The following is a 12,613-nucleotide window of genomic DNA, read 5'->3' as shown; positions in this document are numbered from 1 at the left end:
TATAAAATTATTTCTCGCATCTATTTTCTTTATTCATTTTTATATCATTTATTTTCTAAAATAATAAAAAAAATTGATTAAAAAATTAAACTTTTAGTTAAAAAAAATTAAAAGCAGACTAATATATAATATTGTTTGATTTTTCATATATTCAACAAAATAATGTATAATAATTTTTTATTTACAAAGTTTAAATATTGTAACCTTAAATACTATTAATGAAAAAAATAATAAAAACATTTACTAATCAAACATCAAATCTAATATACCAAATTCTAATTCCAATAAATATAATATCTTACTATGTTTACGATATCATCAAGAGAGGGGGTGTGGCTCGTCAAGGTGTGAAAATAATTATTACATAGAAGTCGAATATCCTGCAAACCTTACAATTTATAGTCATAAAACGGGAAAAAGAAAAAAACATTTGTCTCAAAACTTACATATTTGCTTGTCTTATATACATATAGTATCGTATGTAAGTATGGAGGGATTCACCACAAAAACGCAGAGGTAGTCAGCTGGATATCTACAAAGAAGGAACCGAATCTATAGGCTATACCGCATTCTTCCCATGTTACCTACAAACTCTCGTCAGAAGAATGGAAGGCTTTTAATTTTTTGTGGCTTCACACAAGTGGACTGTGCCCACCCAATTTTCTGGTTCACATTGTCGTATACCACCAATTTTCCCCGCAATGAGATGTCTGCAAAGATTAGATAATCATTTAATCATATTTTGTAGTGGGAGTCATCCACAACCAAAGATCCCGACGGATAATGGCAACAATGTAGGCAAAAGCATGCACACCAAGGCAAGATGATTAAAAACTAACTAGGTTTTAATGAATAATGACGTACCTCCAAGTATAATTGTGGATCCATCATGCACATTGCTTCCATCAAGGATACCCAAGCACACATTGCCTTTATTCTGGAGTACAAGGAATGATATGATACAGTTGCTTTGCAATATCAAACCTTGTATTGGAACACCTAAAAGAAACCGATGCACAAGAGCAAGAAATTCCTTACACTTATTATCAAGTAGCCTTCTGGAGGAATCCGGAATTTTGTGGAGACAATCCACCATTTGCTCCTAAACTGAAGGGTTAGAGGCTGGAAGAACTGCTTCACATCTATCACAGATCTGCATGCATGCGGATACAGTTTCATAGGCTTTAACAAATTTTTTTGACAGATTTTTAAAATTAACCCTAACAATTGCAAAATGATTTAAGGGGGAAGCTTAAAAGTTAAGACTTCTGTCAACTTTGCTCGAATAAACTCAAAAATAGAAATTAACACCCACTTTTGACATTTTGTCCTTAGTTCAATAACTAAGGTGCTTCTATATTACAAGAGCAATTTACCCTTTCAGTCCAATAATCAAATGTAAAAATCTCTTCCCCAAAAAAGTTAACTTTCTTTTGTGGAATTAGAAACGAACAATTCATTGTCATGAAATAAGTAGACAGAGAGACGAGAAATTCTTCCTTCATATACTTATGATCAAAAGTAGGACAAAACTATCTGTACTAGAAACACAAGGCATTCCTAAGCTAAAAGTGGTTCCAAATACAAAATCAATACTCAGGGATAGAAAATTGCTTACAAAGGACATCAAATGTTTGGGATATGAGCTTGTCCTCATTTTGGGTTTGACAAATACAATTTTTAGTAACAGTAAAGGAAAATTGGTGGATGCATCAGAACAGGCAGTAGTACTAGAAGTGTCAGTAGTAGTCCAACAATGGTGGAGATCATAAAGATGGCCTTGGCTATGGAAAAGAAGTTTATTGTTGAAGTCTAACATATGTAGTGTTGCTGATGGTGCCAATGTGATCGTAGTAGTGGTAACTAAATATTTCTTTCAAAGTATATGGTTATCAAATTTCTTTTCACTGTTCTCTTACTTGGGATGATCTTCAGATTGCAATTCTTTTGCTTTTATTGCTTTTTTCACTTCCTAAGTGAGAAAAACACTTTTTGAAACGCTAACCTAGTCGTGGCTTCATGTTTAATTAATTTCTTTAAAACAGTATGTGACACTTCCCTTCAGGAAGAAGCTTAAAAGAACCCTCGCAAAAGATGAAACAAGTATTAATTTACAGTCATACTGCATTTTAACGTCAATTGTCAATTTGTCATCCTCCAGTTAGGATGTCTAAAATAAGCTACCAGCAGTCATTCTAGAGGTGATAAGGAGTAGTTCCTCAAGGAAGACGCTACAAAACAGAACCTTACAATAGAAACAATAGAAAATTATATCCCAAAAAAAATGTAATTATCATTTGAATAGGATCGTAAGTGTGGCCTGACCAATCATTATCTGTGTTTTGCTATCATACCTTATTGGAAATTTAGCTCGCCAACAAACAGGCAATGTAGGATCTGACCCATCTTGGATGAGCCCTTCATCAGAAACATCTTTAAGCTGCATCAGTGGTCATTAAATAATCAGTAAGACCAGTAAAACCGCTTGTGAAGAAATAATTCATGATCTTTTCATGCGGCTGAGGATTAGACTACTTACAGAAGCAACTAAAGCATAATATGCTTCTTTTGGAAAGTATGTGTAAGAACTGCCGGTATCAAAAACTACCCGTTCTGTTCTACCATCCTGCCTGCCTAAGCTAAGCAGCCTGCTTCCATGACTTATTTTCATAATCTGTGAGTGATAATTTCTGTATGGATGAAAACAGGAAATATAATTAAACAAAACCTAATTCCTTAATAAATGTGTAAAGAAGCATTAGAATACAGGATAAGGCTCTGTACAAAGTACAAGATTCAAGAAAATCAATGAAATGACAAAAAAATATGCATTTTTCATCTCTTTATCAAATTGAATAGAGATTGGACTGGAGTAACAAATTTTGTGAGCGCTTCAATAGATGCAGTTCCTTGGAAATGACATCACCAGAATCCATTTTTATCGACCTGAATTTGTTTCAAAGGGAAAAATGACAAAAAGGGATTTGCTCCTTGAGCAGGGAAGGTGATAGCTACAAGGTTGGTTAAAATTAAAACAATTATGGTGTCTACGCTTCCTTTGTTTTACCCTGACAAGAACATTTTCCCATTTGGTGGTTTTCAAGAAAAAAAAAACTGTCAAAAGTAAACAGGAAGTTGGACATTTCTTGGAAAAGATTATGGCAGAATATGCTGATCGCTGCAAGCTATAGCTTTGAAGGATAAAATTCCTGCCATGAAACTATTTTTTTCAATAATAAGAAAAACCCATGAGAAGCCTGAAGTAACCCAAAAGGAAAAAAAGAAAGCAATAAAATCTCAATGAATCCATACTCACGGGGAATGGCTGTTAAGCATGGGTACCCATGCCATACCCCAGTAGGGTACAAAGTCATCACCTAAGAACATATATCCACCACCAGTTGCATCACTGGTAAGGCAGTGACCAAGCACATTGTTAATGATCCTTTGGCTTGCCAATTGAGAAGGTAAGCTAACTTTAGCTTTGCTAAGTCCAAGGATTCCATCAGTCTTTGCCAGAGAGTTTAAAAGTAAGCCTTGTTGATCATATGCACACCTTACAAACAAACAAAGCAAAAGTCAGCTTTTTGTGTAATTTAGATCATTCAGCAATCCAGTATTAACAAATGGAAAAGGCAACATGCAGTAGGCACAAAGATAAAAAGAGTTACCCGAACATAATGCCTAACTTGGTCAGTGATCCATTTGCAAGCATTAGATGAAGATCATCACTTGCAAGAACACCCATTGAGGAGCTATGATCTGCATATTCTATCTCATAGTCACACTGTTCACAAGTCTCACAATATCCTGTCTTTAGGTTTCTCTGAACTTCTACACACAATGAGTCCTTCAACGGTACTAAGTTGCCTTTTTTGGGCTTGTACAAAGGATTTGGTCCCTACAAAAGATGTTTCCATTAGAGCATTGATGATCTAATCTCAACATATTGAATAAAATGTTAGAATTTTAAATATTTAAAAACATTTTAAATACTAAATATTTAAAAACATTTTAAATATTAAATATTTTTTTGGCAGGAAAGCCAGTTTTTCCCCTCCTCTGCATGCTAGTCTTGTATTGTCGCTCAAGTGTGGTGCGGGGTTTGGTTTCTCTTTTGTTAATATAAACACATCCTTTACATAAACAAGAAAAGAAGAAGAAAGGAGTCAAAGGTGAAAAAGGTCCTTTTGGGCAAACTATCATACCAGATAGGCCCTCCTATGAAAATTAAATTTAAAAGAAGATGCATTGTGGTTAGATCATGCAACCACATCTTCATTATGTGGCTTTGATGTTTTAAAAAGAAAAAAAAAAAGTGACTCCATGGCACCTATGTGGAAAAAAGGGGTAAATTGAACATTAGATTATCCACCTCCCCATAATGCATATATATTTTTCCAACAAAAGGGCCATTTTGTCCTTCAACTTAAAAAGGTATACTCTTACACGTGCTCAGAGAAAAATGTTCTCCATCTTTTTTTTTGGGATTACAAATCAAGGATTAATATATCATAAGGGACCAGGTTCTTTTCTCCACTAGATGTTTTCTGAGAAAAAACCATGGTTTTTCCTATGAAAAAGAATCACAAGATCCAATCTTTTCAAAAAGAGTTCAAAGGAAAGTTAAATACAGTTGTCTTCCCATGAAATCCAAAGGTGGCTGATAATCTGTAAAATATGCTTGTCCTCAAATTTGTGGCCACAGCCAAGTAACTTTTTAAGGAAAACAAGAACTTCAATATTAACATTTTGAACATCAAAATTGTTTTGGGTCCAGAAAAGAAGTTACATCTAAAGGCCCCAAAACATAATACAAAATCAGAAAAGGGAAAAAAGAGATGCCAATTTAGTTTATTCAGTTGATGATGTCAGAAAAATATAATAAAGGTCAATATAATTTAACATTTTACAGCACTGAAGAACTTTTAATAGTCTTAAGCATTACCTTGGCACAGCTAGTGCATGGAGCATCACACTGAATCCATGTTAAGTCACTGCCGGTATCCATGTCAAGAAAATAACGTCTTGGAGGACTCCCAACAAAAATGTGTGTGAAATATAAGCTGAACAAAAGATTAAAATTTTAGTTAGCATCGCCATTGACATCACATGATCAGAAATGTAATATTGTAAGGCACATGAACATGATGGCTGGAATAACAAAACTTTTGGCCAATGAATTCACTAAGAAAAAGTAAAGGCACATGAAGGTGATGGCTGAAATAACAAAACTTTTGGCCAGTGAATTCACTATGAAAAGGTAAACCAATATGATTCAGACAAGCATAACATACTTTTAAACTGAGAAACCTTACCTATTCACTAGAGTGATGGATTCAAACTCAATCCAAAAAGTGGTTTGGTGAGAGTAGCTAAGACCCAAATGATGGATTCAGAATTTGGGAGCAGATTTTTGGCATTCCAATTAAAGTAAAACCATTTTGTGTCAGTTTTATTTTATTTTTAATTTTATCAAAAGTTCTTATTGGTGAGCATGAGAGGATTTCAACTCATGCATAACAAGGTGAAGATAATATTTGGAAAGCTTGCTCTTTCCTATATAGCTGCTTCTATGGCCATTAATGCGGAATGTTCAAAGTCTACAATTGAGAATACCATGGAAGCTGCTAAATAGACATTTCAGTTGCGTTTCCTATCAATTAAAAATTAAATCATTTAGATCAAAGATGGCAATAAAAGAAATGACAGGACTAATACTGAGTAAATTTATGAGATGTTGGGAAGAAGACCAACTGGATAAAAGAAGCAAGAAGATCAGACATGGTGAAGATGGTTACAATGTGCAACGAAGATGTGACCTATACCTTGAAGAATCCATACAGTTCAGGTAGAAGGTGTTGTGAAAAGAGGAAGAAATAAAAAGGAACATAGATTGAAACACCAAGAATTTATGGCTTAATAGAAATTGAGGCCAATCAGATTCAAACGGCCAATTCAGGATTTCATGATCACCCCCAAACTATAAGCCATTAAGGGAGAGCTCCAACTTTGATTGATGAAACAAATAAGAAAAAGCAGAAGTAGATATACATTACTTCATTGATTCCAAACAGTACCTTCAAATAGAAGAACAAAATCGGATACTAATAATTGTGTCAAAACATAAAACAAAGCTACCAAAAATTGCCTCCCCAGACATTAACCATGATCAGCAAGAAAACCAGAAATAAAGTTAGATTGCTTCAGTGCAGTGTGGTTCATATATTAACATAACACCCATAATACCACTCCTATAAACCAGTATTCTAACATCAAAGAAACAGTAATTGAATGAAACAATAACAACATTCACACATACCCATTTGGATAAACGTCGCCCCTAACAGGGAAAATGGTAGATGAATCGAAAGCAGAGACAGAAGTAGCCAATTTGTTGATCCCTCCGGGCTTCATATCATTTACATGAAAGTCCACAAACTTCCCCAATTTGAGCTCCAAATCCCCTAGTGATCGAGAACCCAATTTGGGATACAAAGGCAAGATAAAAGAAGTGGGTTCGCGATCATCGTTTTTGCGGCGCAATTCAACAAGGGGGCTTGAAGATGCAAAATTCCACAAAAGAAACACAAAAAGAGAGACACCCAGAAACCCCAAAAGGATTCTTGGGTTACCAAGAGAGAGTTTTCTGACAGAGAACTGGAGCGCAGGGTTCGGGGGCGATGGACTTGGGAGCTGATGGGGTTCTTCTTCTTCTTCTTCTTCTTCCTCCTCCTCTTCCTGGTGTTGTTGGCGCTGAAGTTGTTGATGGGTGTGGTGGGGACGGTCAAGTGGTGGATCGGAGAGCGTGAAAGCGGTAATGGTTTTCCCAAGAGAAGGATTATCAGGTGGTGGAAGAGTGATTATAACAACCCTATTGAGCTGGGGAGACTGCCCGAACTCCATATCTCTCTGCATCAATATGGATCAGAAGATGATCAGAGCCAACGCAGAACCAGAAGAAGAAGAAGAAAGTACAGTCTGCTGGCTTTTTCTCTTCTCATCCGCGGTCCAATTCGCCCAAAAGACTTGGTCTCCCTCTACCTTCCAAGTCAATCTATTGGGTGATGTTAAGGGACGGATTAGAGTGTGGAAAAATGTCAGCAAGTGAAAAGACATGGCAGTTTCCGGATGGGGCAGAGAAATGAACGAGGAGTTGCTCTACCGCGTGGAAGGAAATTATTCGTCTGTTTGTTGTTTTTGAATTTCTTAAAGAAAGTCTTAAGTCATATAGCCGATAATTTTATTTTAATAGAAAAAAGTGAAAATATTTTACTTTTTCATATATTAATTTCCATTTTTTTAATTAAATTCATTCTCTCTCCCACCTTCATTACTTTAATTATTTTCGATTATTTATTGGTTAGTGTTTTGAGAATATTATTTTAATTATTTTCATTTATTTTTACTTATTTTTTTTTATTATTTCTTCCCTATTTTATTTTCATTGTAATCATTTAAAACTTTCTCAAATCAAATATTCTATAAATTTCACCTTCTTTTTTTAATATATTTTATATAAGTTTTAAAAAATTGAGATAGAGGGAAGGGATGACTACAAAATTCAATTCCTTCTTCCATATACTTGACCCACATATGGTTTCTTAATTATGAGTGGTTACTCACATCGGAAGGAATGGATTCAATTTGAAAAAAAAACAAGAGGGAGAGGGGTGAAAGACAACGATAGCTTATAAGAGACATGAAAAAGGCCTCTATTAACAATTGACATGAGATGGACATCCAAGACATTCTATGACTTGTACTCAGAGATAAACATTTTTATAGATATTATAGTAAAATAACATAATGAGAGATAGGGTTTGTGTGGTAACAACCATTTTTTAGAATAATTTTTGAAGATTGTTTTATGATATTTTATAAAAATAAAAATTTATTTAAAAATTTAAAATGTTGTTAACATGTATTTGATATTTTTAAATACATTTTAAAAATAATTTTTATGTTTAATGATTTTTAATTATTCTAAAAACCCGTTTAATAGTGATTCTATGAAGAGTTTTTAAATTTTTATCATTCAATTGTTAGAAATGTCAAAAATGTTTTCTAGAATAACTCAAAAATATACTCTAAATGTTTGTATAATTATTTTTTAAATATGTTATTAAAAGATAAGTAAAATGAATTAAAAGATATTTTCTAAAAATATCATATTTTTTGTTTTTAAAAATACCCATTTTCTATTGTTAAACATATTTTCCTTTTTATTTGTTATGTTGGAAAACAGTTATAAAAAACAAAGCCCGATAAAAGAATAATAATGAGAGAGTATCAACATCATTGGATGAATCCTAGTTAAATACATGAAAGACTAATTAAGTCACATGAATCTTGTAAAATATAATATTAAAAAGTTAAAAATTATATAATTAAAAATATTTAAGAATATTTTTAGAAGCAAATAAAGCTAAAAAAAAAATGATAAGAAAAAAAATATTTTCCTTCTGGTTTTTCCTCCATTTCCAAAATCCAAATGCAACTTAAGAATTTCTTACATTTAGCATTAATACAGAACATCTACCCAACTATCATGATTGTCAGGAATAAAGGGTTTTGCTGAATGTGATGATACCAATTTTAAGAAAAGTCAAAAGTTTGTATTTCCAACACTTGTGGGATGATATCCCATATAAATACTCAAAATCTTTCACCTAGACAATCATTAGTTTATTCTCCACATATATGCCATGGGATTTTTTATTTTTATTTATTTATTTATTTGTGCTTGAAAGAAAAATAACAAGTTTCAAAAAGGCATTTTGAGTTTTAAAAAATAATATTTAATTGTTGATAAATTAAATTATTACATTATGTTGAAAGTAAAATGTGGATATTAAATATTTAAATAATTACTTTATTTTAATATAAAATTAGCCTTTAATTAAAGAAATGATTATATGATTTAAAGTATAGCTATTCTTGTTTTCGTATTTTTAGGAGAAATAATTAATCTCATTTTTCTATTTCAAAAAAAATTTAAATGAACATATTTATGATAATAGTTTTTTCTAACAATTATAAAATATAAATCTTGAGAGATAAGGTTGTGAAATAAAAGAGGGTGACAGAGGAAAAAGGTATTGAGAGAAATTGTAAAAGGAAATTATTTGAAAATATAGTGATAAATTGAAAGATTGAGCTCAGTTGAGAATGTTTTAAAAATCAAATCTCAAAAAATAAAATTTGAGAACAATTTTTCAAAATAGTTTTCTCATGTTTTCTATAACAATAGTATTTGAAATGCTTTCTACTTATTTTCTTTATTTTTCAATATTTTTAAAAAATAAATTTTATAGATGATATTTTGTTTTCAATTATTCTTCATATTTATACTATTATTTTTTAAAATAATCATCATAAAATAAGTAAAAACAAATAAATATATATGAATTGTTTTTGGAAAATGTTTTTGAACACGATTTTGAAAAATAGTTTCTAAAAAGTATTCTTCAATGTTTTGTGGAACAAAAGTTTTTTTTTGAACTCTAAATGTTCTTAATCTCTTTTTTAAATAATTTTTATTTCTAGTCTTTTATTTCAATTATTTTCTACATTTTTATAATTTTCTTTTAAAACAATCTTCATAAAGTAATTGCAAATGACTAAAATATGTTTTAAAGAAAAAAAAAACTTATTTTCTTGTTTTAAGAATGGAAAACTATTTTTTGTTTTAAAAAATAGTTGCAAAATGAAGTCAATTCTTTTTTATTTTCTATTTTTAAAAATAAAAAAATAATTTTTTTCTTTTAATTGTGGGGACTATATTTTCCATGTACCTCTTCACTCGATGGCCATACTCACTTTTTTTTTAGTGAAAAACTAATTTTTATATATTAAAAAATTGGAGTTGTCATTTATTTTATTATTTTTAAAGGAAAACAAAATAAGAAATAAAACCTCTAAAATTGACTCTTAATTTGGAAAAATGTGTCTTCTAAAACCCAAGTCTAAATCAGGGGTGAGATTATCTATAAAAAGATGTATAGTGCCCTCCAAGCCCTAAAGTCTTAAGTCTCAACTAATTAAATTCAGTTAATTATGACAATTGATCATGAAACCAAATTAATGGAATGTATCAATGCTTAATTACAAATTACTCAAGAATCATGCGCATTTAATAAATTGATAATCAAAATAAGAAGAAGACGTACCTTAACAGCACGCTAAGTGATTCCATAAAACAAGGAAGTTAGTTGACAAACAATAACATAGAAGTGTATAATAAGCATTACATATCAATAATAAGTATTACGTGGGATTAGAATATAATCAAGACAATTCAAAGTGTGTTTTCGACTCCTATTTTATTTACTTTATTTGACTAATTTGATGCGATTTCATAACATAATTTCAGTAATTCTCATTATTACAAAGAATTGAAGAATCTCCTAAATAGCATGGATCTCAAGAATTCAATATTGGAATAGATAAAAAGAGTTACCCCTGAACCGTACTGTGGGAGGGCGTTGCCCCTCGCACCCTCCCAACCTATCGTTCGCCTTCAACAATAAAAATACAAGTTTGAATGACAAATGTCGTCACTTCCCTTTGCTTCAACATTTACTCATTTTTCTCCATATGTCTTTTACTCAATATGAGCCACATACTACAACAAGAAGGGAGAAAAGTGAGGTAGAGGAAGATGAAGAGATTAGGATTAGGTTTTTTCGGGTGGGTTGATTTGATGAGGTGTCTTGTAGGATAGAGAAATTGTCTTGAAAATGATTGATTTTCCATTATACTGGTAATGCATCCCAACATTTCTAAAAATAATAACAATAAATAGCATGAGAAATTAATCAAGTAAGGTCAAGTGTATGTTAGGGTTTTTTTATTTATGTAAAACAATAATAACCCTAATTCCTACTGAATAATCATAATCATGATTCTTGCAAAACAATCATAAGCCTAATTCTATAATTATGTAAATTAAGTCCTTATTTTGCACAAATCATAATGGCCAAGGTTTTTAAAATAATATCATTTTCATAGTCACGTTATTAAGAGAAGACATGCTTTTAATTTGTAAGGAATTTTTTGAAAAAATTCTTGAAGAGACCAAACAATAAACATAATAGAAATTGTGTCTCTCTCTTAATTCCTTCACCCTTAGATTTTTTCTTATGTGTATTATTGATGGAATATAATAGTTATTTTATAGGGTGGAGGGAGGACTAGTTTCCTTATAGGATTAGAAGTGTACTTTCTATTAAAATGTCTTTAATTTAAGAAACTAACTTATGATCATTTTAGTTTTGTTATTTATTAAATCATAATACTTAAATATTTAAATAAATATCACATAATAATCTAAAGCATGAGTCACATAAAATTCTTACAGCCCCTAGCAAGCGCACGTAATCCGCTATACTGAAAGCTCCTGCCAAGTTCAACGCCTCGTGTAAGCGCTTTCAACTGGATTCTCTCAATTTTGCTATGCCCAAAAACCATTTTGTGCGTCATGTGTTCAATGAGTTCAATCACCGTGTCACTGAGGTTAACCACCTGACGTGCCTCGCCCATTTCTTTAAGTGATTGCACCATCAACCCTAGCTCCTCCCTCCTCATCGCTGCAAAAGAATCAATTTTCTCCCTGCTGAGAAGCTCCATTGTACACAGTTTCCTGACATTGCGCCAATATGGACCGTAGTTGCAAAAAACCATGCCCTAGCTACCATAAGTCAAATACTCCGAGGCTTGTATTGTAGGACGACTCCCAAAGACAATATCATGAGTTTTGAGGAATAGCTTGGAACTTCAGGCGATGAGACTACAGTAGCTGGAACGTACCTGAGGCGCATAGACATGATGGGACCATACTTCTTGGCCAGGAGGCTGAGGTTGCGCTGAGGAAGGTTCCCCAACATGTGGAGGTTGCCAATAATGGGTAGTGCCCAAGGACCAGGTGGTAGTTTCCCGGTGAGTGGCCGGAGATGGATGAATGAGAACAAGGCTCCATGGAGGAGGAGAAGAAGAAGGCCAATTGTGAAAGGGTTTTAGGTTGGTTGTGGGAAGGGGCTGATTGGTGTAAGAAAGTGATGATACAAGCCTGACATATATAGTAGTGCATAGGGCTGATAAAAGATGGTGGCATGCATTTGGAATTGTAGAAGGACCTAATTAAGTTTAATAACTCTGATGGACCCAACTTTGATAACAAAGAGAGATGCCTTGCTCAGATTTGATCAAGTATCAAATCACAATAATTATCACTGAAAGTTACTTGTCGTGATTAATGTTGAATAGTGTTCAGTCATGAACAAAAAAGGAAAAAGGAAAAACAAGAGACTAGATTTGTTGCTTATGCCAAAGTGTTAACAAACACCCAAAGAGATCATTGCAATGGAAAGTTTAATAGACTTGCTATATATTAAAATTGTTCCTACATCTAAGTACTATGGAAGGTCCATCAAGGGCGTAAAGCAAAATGATATAAAAACTTACCAATTTTATTTAAAACTTGAGAATTTGAGTCAAGTTATAACTTACATATTTGTCTATTGTGATAAATATTTTCACAAGACTCTCCTATTATCATTGTGTATCTTATGAATTCCCTATTTTTGTTTTTTTAATTTTTTCTTTCCTATTA

At 32.2% G+C, this 12,613-nt stretch overlaps 2 protein-coding genes across 2 annotated transcripts; both read right to left on the bottom strand.

Moving 5' to 3' along the window:
- Positions 1 to 333: 333 nt before the first annotated feature.
- LOC117904610 (aspartyl protease APCB1) lies at positions 334 to 7,305 on the bottom strand. The gene is made up of 9 exons (XM_034817301.1): positions 6,323 to 7,305; positions 4,949 to 5,066; positions 3,672 to 3,901; positions 3,317 to 3,556; positions 2,540 to 2,690; positions 2,355 to 2,440; positions 1,039 to 1,153; positions 865 to 937; positions 334 to 710 (listed from the first exon to the last, which is right to left on the bottom strand). The coding sequence occupies exons 1-9, from the start codon at positions 6,916 to 6,918 to the stop codon at positions 598 to 600; spliced, it is 1,722 nt and encodes a 573-aa protein (XP_034673192.1). The 5' UTR covers positions 6,919 to 7,305; the 3' UTR covers positions 334 to 597.
- Positions 7,306 to 10,131: 2,826 nt separating this feature from the next.
- LOC117904420 lies at positions 10,132 to 12,233 on the bottom strand. The gene is made up of 3 exons (XM_034817009.1): positions 11,812 to 12,233; positions 11,361 to 11,591; positions 10,132 to 10,627 (listed from the first exon to the last, which is right to left on the bottom strand). The coding sequence occupies exons 1-3, from the start codon at positions 12,113 to 12,115 to the stop codon at positions 10,611 to 10,613; spliced, it is 552 nt and encodes a 183-aa protein (XP_034672900.1). The 5' UTR covers positions 12,116 to 12,233; the 3' UTR covers positions 10,132 to 10,610.
- Between the last annotated feature and the right edge of the window lie 380 nt (positions 12,234 to 12,613).

This window comes from Vitis riparia, chromosome 17 (assembly GCF_004353265.1).
Source record: "Vitis riparia cultivar Riparia Gloire de Montpellier isolate 1030 chromosome 17, EGFV_Vit.rip_1.0, whole genome shotgun sequence".
Lineage (NCBI taxonomy): Eukaryota > Viridiplantae > Streptophyta > Magnoliopsida > Vitales > Vitaceae > Vitis > Vitis riparia.
The sequence above is the reverse complement of the archived record's forward strand: the minus strand, read 5'-3'. Positions and strand labels throughout refer to the sequence as shown.

Excerpts from the sequence above, each read along its gene's own strand:
- LOC117904610 (XM_034817301.1), bottom strand. The coding sequence starts at position 6,918 with ATGCAGAGAGATATGGAGTTCGGGCAGTCTCCCCAGCTCAATAGGGTT. Across the intron at positions 2,441-2,539 it reads ATTATGCTTTAGTTGCTTCT|CTTAAAGATGTTTCTGATGA; the intron begins GTAAGTAGTCTA and ends CCACTGATGCAG. Across the intron at positions 1,154-2,354 it reads CGAGCTAAATTTCCAATAAG|ATCTGTGATAGATGTGAAGC; the intron begins GTATGATAGCAA and ends GCATGCATGCAG.
- LOC117904420 (XM_034817009.1), bottom strand. The coding sequence starts at position 12,115 with ATGCCACCATCTTTTATCAGCCCTATGCACTACTATATATGTCAGGCT. Across the intron at positions 11,592-11,811 it reads ATCATGTCTATGCGCCTCAG|CGATGAGGAGGGAGGAGCTA; the intron begins GTACGTTCCAGC and ends ATTCTTTTGCAG.